This window comes from Camelus dromedarius, chromosome X (genome assembly GCF_036321535.1).
Source record: "Camelus dromedarius isolate mCamDro1 chromosome X, mCamDro1.pat, whole genome shotgun sequence".
NCBI lineage: Eukaryota > Metazoa > Chordata > Mammalia > Artiodactyla > Camelidae > Camelus > Camelus dromedarius.
Genome location: NC_087472.1, coordinates 50,115,122 through 50,135,949, shown reverse-complemented (window position 1 = coordinate 50,135,949; position 20,828 = coordinate 50,115,122). Strand labels below are relative to the sequence as shown.

General features: G+C 32.8%; 1 protein-coding gene across 2 annotated transcripts in view; it reads right to left on the bottom strand.

Annotated features, from left to right (window-relative positions):
- Positions 1–20,828, bottom strand: part of POF1B (POF1B actin binding protein) — a 72,167-nt gene that overhangs the window by 7,749 nt on the left and 43,590 nt on the right. For both annotated transcript variants that reach the window (XM_031445980.2, XM_010983401.3), the window contains exons 7-15: positions 19,830–19,960; positions 15,297–15,324; positions 14,070–14,144; positions 8,892–8,984; positions 7,922–8,035; positions 6,965–7,117; positions 6,506–6,625; positions 5,007–5,135; positions 4,049–4,131 (exon numbers count right to left, since the gene is read on the bottom strand). In XM_031445980.2, coding sequence (XP_031301840.1) covers positions 4,049–4,131; positions 5,007–5,135; positions 6,506–6,625; positions 6,965–7,117; positions 7,922–8,035; positions 8,892–8,984; positions 14,070–14,144; positions 15,297–15,324; positions 19,830–19,960 — 926 coding nt within the window. The remainder of the gene's footprint in view (positions 1–4,048; positions 4,132–5,006; positions 5,136–6,505; positions 6,626–6,964; positions 7,118–7,921; positions 8,036–8,891; positions 8,985–14,069; positions 14,145–15,296; positions 15,325–19,829; positions 19,961–20,828) is intronic.

Sequence of the window (20,828 nt, the reverse complement as noted above, 5' to 3'; positions counted from 1 at the left end):
TATTTCTTTGATAACTATGTAAGTTTAAAAAGCTAAAGCTCTAATCTGTTCTTAGAAACAATGAACAGTACATATATGTAAATTAAAAAATATGTTCAGTATATTCTATATATGTATTTACATGCAATATATTGTATATGTGCAGTCAAATTGTATCAATTTTACCTAACACTGAAAAATGAAAAAAATTAAAAATAAGAATTTTAAAATGACATTTATAAAACACTCCAACTATCAACAACAGAATGCATATTCTTTTCAAGAGCACAATGAATATTTACCAAGAGAGTCCGTATTCTGGACCACAAAACAATTCTCGATAAATTTAAAATGATTATATCAATGCAAAACATGTTCTTTGACCATGATGGAAGTAAATTAGGAATCAATAACAAAAAGATATCTGGAAATTTCCTAAAGATTTAGAAACTAAAGAACACAATTCCAAATAACCATGGATCAAAGAATAAGTGAAATGAGAAAGTAGAAAATATTTTGAACTGAATACAAATGTAAACACATCTTATCAAAATTAGGGAATGCAACTAAAACAATGGTTAAGTAGAAATTTATAGCATTAAAACTCATAAATGGTTTACAATAAATGGCCTTCATTTCCAGGGTAGAAAATAGAAAAGAAAAGGAAAATTAAGTGGAAAGTAAACACAAGAAAGAAATAAAGATAAGAAAAGAAACCAATGAAATAGAAAATAGGAAAATAATAGAGGAAAATCTATTAAAACAAAACTGGTTCTTAAAGAATATCACTAAAATTGATAGAGTTCTAACTGGACTAGTTAGCAAAAGAAGAGAGCGCACATTTAATTTACTGGTACCAAGAAAGTGAAGACATCACCTTGTACTTGTGTTAGAATGGCTATTATCAAAAAGACAAGAAATAGCAAGTGTTGACAAAGATGTGGCAAAAAGGGAATCCTTGTGCACTGTTGGTAGGAATGCAAACTGGTGCAGCCACTATGGAAAACAGTATGGAGGTTCCTCAAAAAGTTAAGAATAGAACTACCATATGATCCAATGATTTCACTTCTGGGTATTTGTCAGAAGGAAATGAAAACACTAACTCTAAAAGATATCTGCACCCCCATGTTCATTGTGGCATTATTTACAGTAGTCAATACATGGAAACAATGAGTGTTCATCAGTGTTGGAATGGATAAATAAAACATTACACACACACAGAGGAATATTATTTGGCCATAAAAATGAAGGAAATCCTACCATTTGCAACAGCATGGGTGGACCTGGAGGGCATTATACAAAGTCAGACAAAGACAAATACCATATTATCTCACTCATAAGTATAAACTAAAAAAAACGAACTCATAGATAAGAGAACATATTGGTGGTTACCAGAGGTGGGGGGTGGGGAGTGAGCAAAATGGGTGAAATTGGTCATAAGGTATAATCTTCCAGTTACAAAACAAATTTTAAGTCCTAGGAATATAATGCACAGTATGGTGACTATAATTAATAATACTGTATTGTATATTTGAAAGTTGCTAAAAGATTAGATCTAAAAGTTCTTATTAGAAGAAAAATTTATAACTATGGATGGTGATGGGTATTAACTAGACTTACTGCAGTGATCATTTAGCAATACACACATAATGAATCATTATGTTGCATACCCGAAACTAACATAATGTAATGTCAGTTATATCTCAATTAAATTTTTTAAAGAAGAGATCCTTCGTCTTAAAAGCATAATAAAAAAAGCCTTTGTCTTGAAAGCATAATAAAGGAATATTATGACAATTTTATGCCAAAAAACTCAACAACTTAGGTGAAATTCCCTGAGAAATACAAACTACAAGACAGGAACAACAACTGTTGCCACTTCTATTTCACACTGTACTGGAGCTTCTAGAGCAATTAGGCAAGAAAAATAAATAAAATGCATCCAGATTGGAAATAAAGTCAAACTATCTCTATTTACAAATGACATGATATTGTACATAGAAATTTTTAAGGAATCCAATAAAACCATTAGAACTAGTAAATGAGTTCAATAAGATTAAAGGGTACAAAGTAAATATACAAAAATAAATTTTAAACCTATATACTTGCAATGAACAATCTGAAAATGAAATTAAGAAAAAATTCAATTTACAATAGCACTGAAATATATAATACTTAGAAATTAATTTAACAAAAGTAGTGTAAGACCTGTGCAATGACAAATACAAAGTATTGTTTTAAGAGATTAAAGAGGATCTAAATGGAAAAGAATCCCATACTCATGGACCAGAAGACTTAATTTTGTTTACATGGCAGTAATACCTAAAGTGTCCTACATATTCAAAAGAACAGTTTAAAGACTCACACTCCTGATTTCAAAACGTAACTATGATGCTATAGTAATTAAGACAGTGTGGTACTAGCATAAAGACAGACAAATAGATCAATGGAGGAAAATTGGGAGTCTACAGATTTACCCTTGTTTTATGATAGTTTGATTATGGGCCAAGTCAATTTAATGGCGGAAATAATACATTCCACAAGTGATTCTGACACAACTAGATATCCTCATGCACAAGAATGAACTTGGATCCCTAATTTATACCATGTAAAAAATTACCTCAAAGTGAATCATAGATCTAAATGTAATAGATAAAACTATAAAACTTATAAGAAAATATGGATGTAAATATTCATGACCTTGGATTAGGCAATGGTTTCTTACATATGATACTAAACACATAAGTAAGAAAAGAAAAAATAGATGAACTGGACTTTCTCAAAACAAAAAACTTGTGCTGCAAATAATACTACCAAAATAGTGAAAAGACAACCCATGGAATGGAAGAAAATATTAGCAAATCATATCTCTGATAAGGGACTTATATCCAGAATATATAAATATCTCTTGCAATTCCACAAAAAAAAATCCAATTTAAAAATGAAAAAAGAATTTAAATAGTCATTTCTTCAAAGAAGATATACAAATGGCTAATAAGCACATGAAAGAATACTAAGCAACATTAATTATGAGAGAAATGAGATAATACTTCCCACCCCTTAGGATGGCTATAATCTAAGAGATGGACAATAACAAATGTTGAGGAGGATAGAAAGAAATTGGAATCCTCTTACACTGCTGTGGGAATGTAAAATGGTGCAGCTGCCTTGGAAACGTTTACCGGTTCTTCAGAAAGTTAAACAGAGTTACCATGTGCTCAGCAATTTTACTCCTAGGTATATACTTAAAAGAAATGAACACATATGTCCACACAAATTTGGACGCAGATATTTATAACAGCATTGTTCATGATAGCCAAAAATTGAATAGAGCCAAAATGTCCATTAATTGATGAATGGATAAATAAAATGTTGTACATCCATAAAATGGAATATTATTTGGTAACAAAAAGCAGTGAAGTACTGACACATGCTAAAACATGGATAAATCTTGAAAACGTGTCAAGTGAAAGAATCCATTCAAAGACCACATTTTGTATTTTTCAATTTATGTGAAATATCCAAAATAAACTTTTGCTGAAACTATTCACAAAGAGTCACTTTCTACTTGGTTTTGCTAAATTGCTGAGATGTAAGCTGTGGTCAGTTGCTACTATGAGGGGAGACCTTGCCTAAGAACAACTACACAGGAAAGAGCAGAGTCAAGAGATAAAGACAGATTTCTGAAGACATATTTTGATCACACGAATCCACCTGGACACCAAGCAATCCCAATTAAGTGAATTAACCAATTCCCAGTTTAAGTTGGGTTTCTGGCATGTGCAACTGAAAGAGTCCTGACTAATAGGGTTGCTTTGACAACCAATTATTTGCCTTTCACTTCCATTGTATTTAATGTATTGAAAAAAAACAGGAAAAGTATGCTGTTGAATTTTTATTAACCATAATAGCTATGTCTTTTTTGTGAATATTCATTCTTCAGTAGAATTACTGGCCTGCAGAAAACATCAAACTCTGCCTAGGGGTGTATATATCAATTAAACATACTATAACTTGGATTATATCATAACCAAAGTCATATCCAAATTTCATTTTTTAAATACATTACTTTTTAGTGGTAATAGTAGTCCTTCCACCACTGGAGGGTTGGTTATGAGATGAATATATTTCTTGTCTCAACTTCGAGAGTTCCTTACAAATAAAAGACAATACAATCATTTGAAAACAGCAGAAACATGAGGTAAGAAGTATATTTGATCATTTAACAAGGTTACTAAGAATAATTTTTTCCCTTCCTTTTTAGCCTTGAGGTAAGAATGTTTTAATCCCACTTGTTGAATTCCATATATTCTTACTTCATGGTACCTAGTAAGTTACATTATAAGCCTGTGCAGGAATGTAACTGGTATAGGATTTCTATATTTAAGGGACATGAGATTGAATGGCCATGCTTCTCAAGATGAAGATATGAAAGTTTTTGTCCCAAAGTTTTTTTTTAACATTTTTATTGATTTATAATCATTTTACAATGTTGTGTCAAATTCCAGTGTAGAGCACAATTTTGTCCCAAAGTTTTAAAAGTTGTAGCCATAGCAGAAAAGTACTGAACCTTCAGTATAGAAGGAGGCATTGTTTCCTAACAGAAAGTCTATCACTGAGACTATAAGTGCCATTTGTCCAATAACAGCCACCATTTTTGGTAGTTTCTTCCTACAGTACACATTTTATAACAGATCCTGGGCTACCTGCTACAGATACAGAAAGGTATATAACACACTCCCTTGCTGAAACAGCTCAGTCTCCTTGGGAGTTTCACTGCAAATGAGATAGAAAATCAATGTCTCAAAAATATTAAATGCACAACGGCACATTTTTTTTTGCTTCCATTCTAGCTTTCATTCAAATTATTTCTCCTGAAATATGAAAATTTTACTTCTTCACAGTCACTTACATCGTATTTCATAAATAAAGCCTTGGAAATGTGTCCTTTTATAGTTCATGGGAAGTATTTATCCTACAGGGCTGAGTTGTATTGTTCCTCTCCACCTGCACCCCTTCTCTCTTACCTCTGACTGACGCTTTATAAGGGAATCCTTCTCTTCCAGCAAGCTTGTCAGTTCATGAAGCTTGAATTGGAAGTCACTGCAACTTCCTTCTCTTCTTGAAACATCTTTTTGGTACTGATTTAATTGAGTCTAAACATTTAAAAAGAACTAAGAATTATAATTCTAATTTAACAAAATGGGTAACTGAGTTCCAGAGAGGTTAAGTGACATAAAATTATACAGCTAGTTATGAAATGAACAGCAAAATACCAATAGCTATAAGCATTTATAGAATGTTATGAATGTAAAATATGAACTGAAATGTCAATTAGGAATTTCTCATTTTTTAAAAGTAATCATACTATTTCAGCCTAGGCAGTACCTAGGTAACAGTCCTAGGCCACAAGAATTAAAATAAAGCTAAGAAAAACAGAAAAGAAAAAAAAAAGCTAAGAAAACAGGTACTTTAGATTCTTTTAAATACTAATTAAGGAAAGCTCAATAATAACTAATATAATATCATGATTTGCAGTCCACAAAATATTCCTCCTGCATAACTTACCTCAGTCCTCACAGCAACCCTCTGAGATAAGTATTGTTATAATCCTTACTTACAAAACAGGTAAATGAGATCTGGCGATGTTAAATGACACAAAGTTACACAGCTAGTAAACAACATAGCTGCAACTCCAAGACAGGTCTTCTGACCCCAAATCTTGTCCGTTTTCCCCTTTACTACATTATGTGTGCACAGATAGCTATTAGGTAGGTTAAAGTGTTATTAGTAACATTGGGCTGGAAAAGAAACCAGTGGAGGAAATCTGCAAGAAAAATTGGTAGGCTTTTGAACGAATTCTATTTTGTTTCATTTTAACTTTTGGTAAAGATTGTACAGTTATATTTGGAAAGAAGGATCCTATGGTCAGTTTTTCTTTCTAGGTTTACATAACTCCATTGAAGAATCAGTAAATTAAAGGTTAGTCAATTTGACCTAGAATGACAAGATAAGGCAATGTATACTTATCCTCACAAATATCATCTTAATTTTGATGCTAATTACAGGTACATAATTCGACACTGTTTTTATCCTTGTGCTTGACAAAGTACTTGATATGAATCACCCCACAAAGTCAAGTGAGAATTTTTATGAATTCAAATGCAGCTTTATTGGATAATCTTTAAAGTTACTCTTGCCTGCATAAGCATGCTTTATGTAAGATCATAAAGTGTTCCTTCCCGCCCCTGCCATCAAAAAAATAAATGAACAAATAGAAATTAAAACCCCCAAACTTGAACTTACTGTCTTCTTTTGCTTTCCTAGAAAAGGTAAAGCTAAATTAGGAAACATTTAGCAATATTCTCTACACAGTGATATGTATTTAAACAAAGGGTTCTATGGCATATTCCTAGAACTCTACCTTCAGTTGATTTTTCTTTGTAGCATTGAACTTGAAACCATCATTATCTTATTAGCAACTTTGTGCTGAACTATGCATTTATGCAGTGTGGGATCCACATACCCTTAGTTTGGAGATCTCTCTATCTTTCTCCATTCTTAAGTTTTTAACCATCTCCATGTAATGGGTGCCAATCTCATCCATTTTAGCCTGCAGCATTGGGCCTGTACAAGTCTCAGAAACCTACACAAGAGAAAATAACTTTCTGTAATTAGATTGTTGTGAAGAAAATACATATTATATTATAAGACTTACTATTAGATGAAAACCACATGATTAAACAAGACATTGAAATAATAAGAGTGATTTTTAGGAGTTCAATTATACAACTCAAATGGCAATGAGTTAAGACCTAATTTTATGTGAAACCATCAGAAAGTAGTCCACATATTTTCTCAAGAAGAATAGGATATATGTGTGTATGTATGTGTGCGTATATATATATATATATATATAGCCAATGCTAGGATTATAATGGTACAACTAAGGCAATAACATATATTTAAAACAAAAATTTAATACCTGTATTCTAAGATTTTTATTCTCTTGCTCTAAATTACGCTTACAGTATTCCAGTTCTTTTAGTCTATACTCCATGTCTGATAGTGTATGCCGAAGAGAGAGATTGTTTTCTTCCAATGCTTGGCATTTTGAAGTTGAGTCTTGAAGTCCTTGCTATAAAGGAGGCACAGTAAATAAGACTAATGAATTCTACTTTGGGGGGAGAGTGCTTTTAGTTGATTAATTCAGTGAAATGAAGGAAATATTTTTCCATGCCCAGTTTTCTTCTATATTTCCCCTTAAATGGTAAGTTAAATCAGCCAAGAAAGATATTAATCTCACTTTCCTAACTTGAGTGAGAAAGAATTAAGAGTAGATGAATTTTCAATGTACCAAGCAGTTTAGCAATCTGACTCTTGGTACTCTTTGACAATACCATAACCAGCCTTCTAGTAGGCACCAAAATGACTATGTGCCTGATAATTTGACAACTGGAAACTGAGCAAAAATTTGGGACTGTCATGGGAGTGAAGATTAGGAATGGATCCGACTTATAGATTTATGATTTCCTACAAATCATCTCTGCTCAGTTATCTGGAGAAAAATTGTAGAGTTCTTTCATTCAAATTATTCATTGCACAAACATGTGTTAAGATCTACAAAAACTTTTTTCATCAACACATTAGGAGATAAAATGAGTGAACTTAGATTTTCAATATTTATACAATTTTTATCACCCAACAAACACTGATAATTGTGGATTATATATATAATCATATCTAATACTTAAGGTAATCTATTTTTCTGAGAGGGCTTCAGTCATTTGAAATAACCAAAGCCATTCAATTCTCATATGAGCAAACTGTTCCATCATATTTTAATTCTGTCTGGATTGTATCTCATAACTCCAATGTGCCAGTAATTGTGCATATGGAAAACTATCAATCTAATTTATTATCAATAAAAATATCAACTTACCTGCTGCTGGCGATTATTTGCTCTGACTGATGCCAAAAGTTCTTCATACTCTTTTATTTGAGTTTCTTTGAATGCCAAGTCTTTCTCAAGTCTTATCTTGTCATTTTCCAGTGACTACAAGTAAAATTATTTGTTATGACTCAGAAGTACAGAAACTTGTCAATAGTTACATAATACAAAGACTTGTTTACACTAGAAGGTTTAAATAAGCACTTGTTTCATTTGTAGTTATTTAATAAAACAGAATTCTTAAAAGTTAATCAAAATATGGGGATACAAAAGGATTGAAATGTTAAAAGCCTGCACTGAAAGAGACATTTTAATGAATTGACCAATTCTAAGTGCAATGAAGCAGAACCTTCTGAAGTATTTTAATGTTTTTCTTCAATCTACAAAGACTCCTTGTTAATCCCAGCAGGTGGTGAATTTTCAAATTCGAGTCTAAATATGTTCATCAGAACCCAGAAACAAACAAAAAAGCCGCACTCCAAAGTCCTCAAGGAGTTATTCATTGTATAGAAAGTATTCTGAATGTATCTATTTGGTGGCATGAAGAGCACCAATTGAAATAGAAAATAGAAAAGGTTTAAGTTCTTGGAGAAAGAAGTTTTCAAGTATTCAAAGAAATTCAAAGTATGCTTTATTATTACAGAAAAGAGGAGTTTCCCAATTAATGAGTCAGATTATTCTAATTTTACAAACTACTCCCTAGCTTTAAGCATTAAATTACCTTAATGGTAAATTAAATAATGTGTACACCCAACTTTCTTCCATTTTCACATTGGCCAGCTTTTTATTCCTCTCCCAACCCAAATTAACTGTCTCAAGGAAATAACTATATCTGGGTGAGCATAATATTGTTGTGTTGTATTCAGTATTTTTTAAAGAAGACTGAATGCTTTGACTTCTATGCTAGGAAGCTAGGAATTAGAAAGGCTTTGGAAGAAATAAAAATCAAAATAAATGTTACTGTCAAGTCATTCTGAAGATGTCCAAGCTCCTCCCGTATGTTGCTGAATGTGGACAGCACTAACCGGAGTGATTTATCAGACATACCCCTCATCTGGAGGAAGAAAATGATTGATAGTTTAGTTTTACTAGCATTTAAAAATAGGCAATGTAAGTAATAGTAGTCTTATTTTCCTGTTCCTACAAGCAAATTTATTAACAGTTTTATTTTTGATATGGAAATATTAGAATAGGGATACAGGATATTTTACCAATAACATACATAAGTAATCTAAACAATATTCCTGAAGAGATCATAGTTACATAATTAGAACAGCGGTCTATTATTTTTTTCATGATGAAGTATCATCTTTCTCATGACAGAAATCTATCAGCAAATTCTCAAATTTACTTTTATTCTCTAAAGATTAGAAAAGATGAGAGTCAAACTTCAATAATAAATTGCAAGTGTGCTGCCAAATATGTGGATTTTGCCTTAGTTGAATAGAATACAATACTAATTAACTTTAACCTTGAAGTATAGAAATATCTCAAATTTTAAAGAGGAGAAAGAGAAACCCTTTCACTAGGTTAAACTAATTTCTTCAAAGAAAAATGGTTTTAAAAAGAAGCAAATTGTTTCTGAAAAGATGGAGCAAAAATACTTTTCTTTATTCCTCCTGCTAAGTATAACTAAAAGCCCTAGACTTTATGTATAAACAAACATAAAAAGACTCTGAAAGGTGATCAAAAAATGAAGTCTGGTTAGGAACATTGGGAGCTGAGGAATAACACAGAAGTGAGTTCCTGGATTTTCTTTTTGCTTCATATATCACAGGGTGGTGTTGGGGAAACCAGTTAACCCAGAAACACCAGTGGATACAAACAACAAAAGTCCCTAGTATCTCTAGCCAAAGGACCATGAAAAGGGCAGCTTAGCAAGGCAGAGAACATTTAAATAATAACCACTCTATTCCAGTCAAACACCACAGAAAAAAACCTGTAACTCTACCCTACTCCCACCCAAACCATCGAAAGCCAAGAAGGGAACCTAGATTGTCTCTCTCGACCTCCCTGCTAGGATGATGTCAAGAGGATTCATAATGGAGAGTCAAGACTTTCATCACTGCCCAATAAAATGAGGCTATTCACTTTGCAGTGTTGGTAGAAGCCAAGAGGAGAAAGGTAATGAGACACTTCTCCCCATCCAAACCAGGGTGTTCTCAGTGGGGGCCTAGTAGAGAGCCATAATTCCTAGCCCTGCCCAGAAGGAACAAAGAGCTATTCCCCTAACCAGTCAATAGAGGAAGAGGGGGGAACCTGGACGTCCACCCCAGTTGGCAGTAACAGGCAGTGCCCCCATTTCCCCTGTTGTTTCAGTATCAGAGGAGACCTGATGAAGCAGATTTGAACAAGATCGAAAATCATAACATAATACTCAAAATGTGCAAGTTTCAATTTTTTAAAATTACTCATCATTCTCAGAACCAGGAAAATCTCAACCTGTTAAGAAAAAACAGTTAATGCATGCCAACAAGACAGCAGAAATGTTGGAGGATTTTAAAACAGCCATCTTAAAAATGCTTCAACAAGAAATTACAAAGATTTAAAATGAAAAATAGAAAGTCTCAGCAACAAAACAGAAAATCTCAGGAAAGAAATAGAAGACATAAGAATAAGTAAATGGGAATTTTAAAACTGAGCTCAATAACTAAGAAAGCAAAAACCTCGGTGGATGGAAAGAGCAAAGAATCAGTGAACTTGAAGTTAGAATAATAGGAAACACTCAATTCTGAACATCAGAGAGAAAATAGATAGAAAAAAAATTGAACTGAGCCCCATAGACCAATGGGAGTATAACATATATCTAACATTCATGTCATCAGAGTCCTAGAAGGAAGAAAGAGTGGAGTTGAAAAGTATTTGAAGAAATAATGGCTGAAAACTTCCCCAATTAGCAAAAAACATAAATATACAGATTCAAGAAGTTGAGCAAACCTCAAACAGGATAAACTCAAAGAAATCCATGGCTGGAAATATTAGTCAAACTTCTTACAAGTGAAGATTAATTTTAAATCGTAAAAACATCAAGAGAAAGTATAACTATTGGAAATAACAATTCAAATAACAGATTTCTCATGAGAAACTGTAGAGGCCAGAAGGAAGTGGCACATCATTTTTAAGTGCTAAAGGAAAAGAATTGTCAGCTTCAAATTCTTTATCCAATAGGGGGAAAAAACTTTAGGAATGAACAGGAAATCACATTTTCAGATGAAAAATAGCAAAAAGAATTTTTCACTAGCAGACCTACACTAGAAGAATGGCTGAAGGAAATTCTCTGAAGAGAAAGAAAATAATAAAAGAAGGAATTTGGAAGATTAAGAAGGAACAAGTTAACAGAGTAAGCAAAAATAGGGGTAAATAGAGTAGATTTTCCTTCTCCTCTTGCATTTTCTAAGTTATATCTGATAATTGAAGCAAAAAAAATATGACAGTCTGATATGACTCAAAACATGTAGAGGAAATATTATAAAAATTATAAATGCAGAGGCTAAAGAGAGATAAAAGAAGCAAAATTTTCTGCTGTTCACTGAAACTAATAAAATGTTGACACCAGCACACTGGGATAAGTTATGAATATATAATGTAATATTTACAGCAACCACTATAAAAGGTATAAAACAATACACTCAAAAGCACTAGAGATAAATCAAAATAGAATTCCAAAACATGTTCAAATAATCTACAGGAAAGCAAGACAAAGAAAACAGAGAAACAAAAACAGAGAGAACAAACAGAAACCAAGCAAAGAAAAAAAATTAAAAATGGCAGATCTACCCTAACATATCAATAATTACAACTTGGTCTAAATATACCAGTTAAAAGACAGATTGACAAACTGACTTAAAAAAAAATCTATGACATATATGTGTTTTATATAAGATACTCATTTCAAATATAATGAAAATTAAAATATATATGAGAAGAAAAGTTTGGAAAAAAAGATATACCATGCAAACATTAATCAAAAGAAAGCATGAGTGTTGTATTGATATTAGATTAAAATGAATTAAGAGCAAAGAAAATTACCAGTGACACAGAGAGACATCACATAATGGAAAAGAATCAGTCCACCAAGAAGACGTAGTAATCCTAAATGTTTAGGCACTAAACAACAGAGCTGCAAACTGGACCAAACAAAACCTGGTACAACTGAAAGGAGAAACGGACAAATCCATAGCTATAAAAGAAGACTTTTATACCCTTCTCTCAGCAACTGATAGAACGACTTGGCACACAATAAGCAGAAATACGGAAGAATTCAACAACACCATCAACCAAAGGATCTAATAAGCATTTATGAAATACTTCATCCAACAACAGATACACATTCCTTTCATGCTCACAGGGAACATGTAGCAAAATAGACCATATCCTTGACTATAAAACAAAACAACTATTTCAAAAAATAGATCTAATATGAACTATGTTCTCCAACCACAGTGGAATCAAATTAGAAATTAATAAAAGACAATAGGAAAATCTCTAAACACTTGGAAACAAAACAAATACACTTCTGAATAATCTACCAGTTAAAGCAGAAGTCTAAAGGAAGATAAAAAATAAATAAAACAAAGAGAAAATGAAAATACATACCATAATTTGTGGGACACAAGCTAAAGTCATGCTGAGAGGATATTTATAGTATTAAATATTTACATTAGAAAATAGGAAAGGTCTGAAATCTATAATCTAACTTCCTATATCAAGAAATGAGACAAAGAAGAGCAAAATAAACCCAAAGCAAGCAAAGGAAAGAAATAATATAGACAAGAGCAAAAATGTGTAAACAGGAAAATAGAGAAGATCAATAAAACCAAAATCTAGTTCTTTGGAAAAAAGTTCAGTAAAATTGATAAACCTCTAACAACACTGACAACAAAAAAAGAGAGAGGACAAAATTACTAGTATCAGGAATTAATAGGGAATATTAATACAGACCTTGCAATAGTCAAAAGGATAATAGGGAATACTACAAATAATCATACACATACACATTTGACAATTTTGATGAAATGGACTACTTTCTTGAAAAACACAGGCTACCACAACTCACCCAATATGAAACAGATCATTTGAACAGACTTATACCTACTAAGGTATTGAATTTAGAATTTTTTAAAAAATCCTGGAAAAGAAATGTCCAGACCCAGATATTTTCACTGGAGGATTATGCCAAATGTTTGAAAAAAGAGTTAATATCATGTCTATACAGTCTCTTCCAGAAAATAAGAAACAAAAGAAACACTTCCCAATTCATTTCATGAAGCTAGATTATACTGATACCAAAACCAAGGAGTGTACAAGGAAAGAAAACTGCAGACTAATGTCACTCAGGACTTAGATGCAAACATTCCCAGAAAGAGTTTTTCTAAGAAATAGGCCTTGAATGCACTGTGGGTGGACATCCGCCACCAGAAATAATACCAACGACATCTCTAAGATTCAGGTTCTGCCGAGCATATGCATTCCCCACACGTATTCTCCTTATAATACAGACTGTGTACCACTTAAAAATAGTATTTCATTTAAGTCTCACAGATATAATGCCAAGTCTAATATTTTGATGATCAACAAAAGCTTGAGACCAAATATCAAACTTAGAAATTTGCCTGACTAGACAAAACTAGATTATCTTCAGAATCCTTTCTTGCAAACACATCTACTCTTCTTTTTAGTCATATTTCCTTAGTACCTATCTTGATCTGTCCTGATCTGTCTCTCCCTTCATTGTAGGGGAATTTACTGCTGCAGTGGTCTCTATCTTTCCACAATTCAGGAAAACCAAGGCTTTGATTTTTCCATTTCTCACTGTTGGGGTAGGATGCGGAGGTGCAGAAAGTAGAATGGAGGAGGACAAAGCCTGTAAGTTAAAGTCAGGTTATGCTACAGCATTATAGAATAAGGCATTCCACAGCAGGGAATAATATTTCTATAATGATTTCCTGAATGCTAATCATTCAATACTAGTGTTTGATAGTCTGACCAAACTATAACACAATCCTTGTTTAATCAAAGTATAATCAACTCTTGTGAAACAGGGTTTTTATTTCGAACGTTCTGTTCTTAATTAAGGGAGATGCTCTTGGCTAGCAGTTTGTTAGTGTTGAGTTCCCAACCACTATGGACCCCATCTTACCTGCAAAATATAGCGAATTTGTTGTTTTGTAAATTCTGACAATCCTTTTGGAATCAACGATTCAATGTCTTCTGACTGTAAGAAAAGAGAGGCTTATCTATTAACAGATACACATTAGTATTTTAATGATAGGGTCAGTAGACCACAGACTATCATGCAGCAGGACATATTTTTAGGGACATCAAAAGATTATTTCATTTTTTGAGTAAAGGTTGCTACAAACTTTACTTCTGGCTTTATCAGTTCTTACTTTAAAAATGTCGATTATACTACATACACCATGAAAAGAAACCTGAATTCCAGGAATTTCAGGGGAAAGGTTTTGGGCAACCAATCAAATATTCCATTTCTATTTTTAAAAAGAGCAATTTAAAAACAAAAGAGTGGACTCTTAAATCCCATTAAACATTTTCTTTCCTTGTATCTTTCAACAACTGGAAGTTTTCTTGGGTGGTAAACGTGACATTTTAGAGACTGATTTTTTAAGTAATGAAAATTTGGGGAAATAATTTTTAAAGGTTTATTGAGAATTTGCATAGAGCTGTAGTGACTTTTGAAAGATTATGATGTTGCCACAGCAACATTAGGAAGCTTCAACTAATTTTAAGTGAGGAGCTGAATTGAAGTCAATACTTCATAGAGGCAATTTAGGGCTTACTGAATTATTGTAATGAATGCAGTATATCAATACATTGAAAATAAAGATGAAAATTAACACAAAAGAGGCCACTTTGCCTTTATTACATTGAAATCAGTTCTTTCTCTATTTGATGACTTATTCTATTAAAAGTAATTATTAATAGAATGCACATATAATACTTGAGGTTGCTGGATATTTGGCATGGGACAGACATGGCTTTGAAATACATTAAAACTAAACTTGCTATTTATTTGGTTAATGTAGATTTCAGTTTTCTAAGGCAGAGTGTATGTAGTCAATGAAATTTTAAATGTTCTGGTAAGTAAAGACAAATTAAATCATAAAGCAATGGCTGATTAACCATTTTTTGTGTGAATGATTATTACTTTAACAATTATCACTTTTACAGCTGTCACAAAGATATAAATGGTTACATCATTTTAAAGGCAAAATGATCATCATTTCTGTCACCAGCCTGTGTTTCCAGTCTAATAAAGGTACCAAACGAAAATATTATTAGTGCAAAAATCAGAATCTGCCTTGTTATCAACTATATTTGATTTTCAACTCTTTTTATAACTACTTACCTCATCTGCAGACTCAAAGTCCTGTTTGCTGCAAGAATGAAAAAAAAAACTTAGGAAAATATATACATTGATCATATATAAATGCTAGTGTTCTGATTATTTTATCTTACTTTTTGATATATCATAATAGTACCAATTCAATTTATAATCCAAATGAAAAAATTTAAACTAACTAAAAGGGCACTTGACAAAAATAATTTTCCTGGAACTAGTCAATCTATTCAAAATGAACAACATCCAAATAGCAAACCAACTAAATATGCAGAATTGGTTAGTACCATCCATTAACACCAGTCTATTTGTGGCTAGATGTAGAAGTCCTCAGTGTCTGACAATAAATACTACCTGAGTGAACAAATATCAATAATAGTTGTTCTCTGTTTCCACCTCCTTTTTCTCCTTGTATTGTTTCCTTTCAATGCTGACTCCAGCTTCTCCCTACAGTGTCTTTAAGTTGTTCACACCCTTTTTATCAAAATCAAAACTTGCAAGATAAGACTGAGTAACTCATTCAGTCTACACCACAGTCTATATGGCAGTGACAAAGTTTAAGAGATATTTGCATGTTTACATAGGGACAGCGCCTTAAGCAACATGATCAAAATTCTAGTGGGATAATAGAATTTCCAGCATCAAGGTAAGAGTTTGTCCATGAGGGTTGGAAGGCCCTTTGTGGAGCCATTTTAGGTAGGGAAATGCTGCAAGAGAATTGTTAGTGGTCATAACAGTCTGGCACTTGCTCCTTTGGGGAATGGTGACAGCAGGGAAGGATACAGTTCTAGTGTTGTCAATGGCAACAGACATGCCTTTTCGCCTACTTGTTCCCTCTGCACTTAGTAGAAAAATTGGGTACCAAACACATATGGTGAATATACTTCTCAAACAAACAAAAATACAGCACTCATGTTCTGATAGCAAGATGGAGTATTTTAAACTAAGACGATCTTAGGAAATCAGATATGGTTGCCATATCTTCAAGTACAACAGAAAAGTATTTTAGACATATAAACTAGTGCTTTAGCTTCTACCTTTACCTTCTAAGTAAGTGCTTATGAGTAATATATTGCTTACAAAGATAAGTGGGTCACTCACTGTGCAAAACCTCTTGCATGCACTTACAAAAATATACAAAGTAATGTGGAGAATGAGAACTGAAGATTTCATTTCCCAAGGCATGACTGAATATGTGCAATTGTTCATATATATATGTATGAGGTATTTCCTGTGTTGCCCAAAATAGAAATTGTGGGGAGGCCCTAGTGAAAAACTGAAATATCTCCTACTTTTTCAATGTGGTACTAAAGTAACTCTATGTATATACTGGAAGCTGAAACAAGTTAAAAATACGTATCATAATGCAGTTGCAGTAATCTCACGTTACTGTTAACTGGAATTATCACAGTATGAATAGTCTTTTTACGTTTAAAATCCCAATTCCAGTGCCAACCTAATACACATGTCCTTAGTCACTTACTTATTTCTACAAATAAGAAAACAAAAGAAACAAAACAAGGAACAATCAACAGCCCTGAATACTGGAATTTACAAATGTAACCAAAATGGTTTCATAAGACAACCTTCTTTAATTCAGACCCTCCAGCCCACTCATTGCTGAATTCCAATTTGGAAAGAGAAGAAAAGTGGAGACAAAAGGAGAGGGAGAGAGAGATTGGAAACAAAGAGAGCAGAGTCAGGAGGTAGAAAGGTCAGTGTGGATTTCATCTCCATTCAGCACAGGGGGATGGTGGCTAAAATTACAGTGGGCAGAAAAAAGAGGGCAGAAAAAAGAAAAAAAATAGGTGCCATCTCACCTCCTAGGAAGGAAGGAATGTAATAAGGAAAAACAAAACAAAAAGGAGGGAGAAAGGGAAGGAATGAAAAGAAAAAAACTAACAACCCTCTGACAAACAGAAACTCTAAAGCACCAAAACTTTATGCAACCCTCTCCACTCTGGAGTGTTTACTAATGTGGAGACACTTTCTATTTTCTTTTGGGTATTTTATTTACTCTCAAAATTAAATTTAATGCTTTGCAGTGCTTAATTACACAGTTAGGTCACCCATGTATATTTATCAAAGCCCTCGATGAGAGGAAGTTATTTCAGAACCTCAGATTACACCTATAGCTGATGATTATTATAAAATAATTTAATTTCAGTTACTTTGTCTATTTATAATTAGTATGAGACTAATAAATCTGGAATATATCTAACTCTCATTCTGTAAACCTTTATTGAATAGCAACTTTGTCAAGACCATGCACTTTGAACTGTTTGGGGGCAATACAAACACAAATATTTTCTTGTTCTGTCATAACCATAATTGAGCCAAAGCAAAATTTGAACAATGTAAAATTGGTCTCAATCCTGAGACCTTTTCCAATTTGATGATTCAAAAATTGAAAATTCCTTTAATTTGTCTCCAATATCTTAAATAATTTGGAGATATGTATCTAGTATTGAAAGGTTAAGGGATTTACCTAAGGGAGAAAAAGGGTCTCCCATAGGTTCGAGTCCCAGATTTTGCCACTTTTGTGCCCATAGGTCAGTGGTTGTCAGACTTGAGCATGTATTGGAATCCTCTGGTGGGCTTGTTACTGGGCCTTATAAGTACATGTCTTACTTATTTATTAAGTAAAATCATTTATTACTTATAAAAAGTCTATGAAATAAATATTATTATTATTATTATTATTATTATTATTTATTATTATTATTATTATTATAACCCCTATTTTACAGATGGTGAAACTGAGGTACAAAGAGGTTAAACAGAGAAGTTGCCTAATACTACACAACTAGTATGTAACAAAAGCTGGGGCATAAATCCAGGATATTCACAGGGCATGATTAATGCACAGAAGAGGAACACTCAGACCAAACTCATTATCTAAGGAAGGCTTTGCAGAAGAGCTGGGTCATGATTTATAGGGATAAGAATGCTCAAAAATGCTGAAATCCACCTCAAGCACTTAGTAGTTGTGTGATCTTAGGTTAATAACTTAGTCTCTTTGGGTGTCCATTTGAAACTTTCTATGGTTACTATGTGAATTAGACAATATATCGAAAAAGTACTCAGCAGTGTCTGGCACATAGGGGACACTCAATAAATAACAGACTACTCAGAGTGAGGGCGAAGATTTTAAGGTAGTGACCTTATGCAAATGAATGAATGTGTGAAACAGTTCTTTGGATAATGGGAGAAGATGTTGATTGCCATAAAACAATGATGAAGGCTTAGCTGAAGATGGAAATCATGCGTTAATAATGACCTCAATTCAAATAAATGGCTGTGCTTTTCTCTTACTGCGCTCAACTGCATGGATGTAGCGTAAAGAAGGCATTCATTCATTCAACAAATATCTATTAAGTACCACACTAAAGCAGTCACCACACTAAGGACCAAGGAAACCAGGCTAAATAAAACAGTCCTCATGGGGTCATGTCTGAATTCGAGGGATAGTGAGTGTTGAGTATTGCATGCAGGGAAAAAAAAGAAAACAATAAAGCAGAGAGCTAGACTAATCCAGAGTTGAGCGTTTGCTAAGTCAGAGGGACAATAAGATAAAGAGGCCAGGCAGTTGATGATGATGATGAGAGAATGGTTGTAACCATGAATATAAAAGCAAGAAAAGCCAAGGACGAGAGAGCTAATAAACAGAGTTATAGTAAGTCGAGAGAAAGATAAAGAAGAGATTAAAGATTTCTAAGAAGTAGAAGAATCTAGTTAGTGAAGTCTGAACTAGAAAAAAATTACACTGACTTTTCCTTTATCCTCCAGATTTTTCTGAAATTTTGGCGTTTTCCTAAATTTTGCCTGACAGACAACAGCATAAATGATGTGACTATGTAGTAGAAGGCGACTTTTGGAGTATAGCTCATGGAATTCATTTCATAACATAATCTGCTCTCATCTACACTGAACAGTTGTTAAATTGTTTATGTTTACACATTTAAATATGTATTAGATATTATTATAAAATATCATTATATAACAGACATATTTATATTAATTTATAAATAGGTATTTATATAATTTCTATTTCATATATTATATATAATATTAAATAATATATACCATTTCTAATAATACATAACCCTAAGTGTATTAAACTCTGGTCTTCATTTGGTGAGCACACATCAGTAGATGAACAGTAGTGTGTTGACAGTGGGATTGTTTCTTATCTTATCAGTGTAATATCTTAAAACAAGTCATAGTGTGCCATGCATTTTTTGAGCTCCTTGCCCAAGAGGTTACATTTGTTGTCAAAGTACATTACAAAAGAAGGTACACAGAATTATTTACTGATCCTAAAATAGCTGGTGTGACCTCTTTGATGATTTTCATAAAGTACATTAACTCTTAAAATAAGACATTTGCTCAGATCTGCTCAGAGTTGCCCTGTTTCCCCATCAAAAGTACATTTTTGCTATGAACCTAAAATTGCTCTAAAAAATAGTCTATTAAAAAAACCAGAGTATTGTAAACTGTTTGAAAATTACAACATTGAGTCAGGTGATATATTTACAGTACCTTCCTCCAATTCTCTGCAAATGTTCTAATAAGCAGTGATATAGATCCGTATTTTTACGGCTTAGATCAGCAAGCAACTCTCCAAAATACTTGGGGTCCAATTTTTCAGGGCCATCATCCTGAATTATCACCTGAAGAAAACATCAACCACAATTATAAACAATATTAAGCATTTCTAAATTCACAGATGTTTTGACATCAAATGAAAAAAGTGAAATAACCTATTAATACAAGTAACTCATCACAAAGTCATCACATGAATCAAGCAGCTAAATCGTCTTTGCATCTGGTGTATACATTTTTCAATATGGGAGGAATTTAAAGGAAAAGCAAAAGTGCAATAACATTTTCAGTTTCACTTCACTCGAGTCTAAATGACCTAATGAATGCAAACTTGAATAATTTATATAAAAATTCTTGAATATAGACATTTAAATAAAACAGTAAAACAAGTAAACCAAAATCTTTGAATTGCTTGTTACCACCACATGGCTTATTCATCTATCCCCTGCTGGAAGAGAAGATGGGAGTTATTTAAATTATACTGACTATAGAAGAATTTCATTTGGACTTGCATTTCTCAATGAAAATCAGCTTGATGTAACTAGTACATCTTAAAGTTGGATTAGATGAACCTTGGCAATTCAATGTATTTTTATTATTTCTTATTGGATTCCCTCCATTTATTATTTGGACTGAGTATTTAGCCAATCTGACATGGGAAAAAGTAGCTCAGAGCCAAATGTAAAACATTTGCAGTCCTCAGAGACATTTGAAATCCTAAACACAGATTACTATGAATAGTGTCCTAAATAAGTTTTTTTTGTGTGCTCTTCAGCACCCTCTTCCTACTCAAAAGAAACAAACTTAAGTAAAGATTGAGCCATACTTTTTGGTATATGCCATAATATCTTGCACAACACTGATTGAACACCCTATAGTGGTTCAGTAAGTACTCGTTGAAATGTAAGAAGTCATCTACCTACTTGGTTGTAAGTG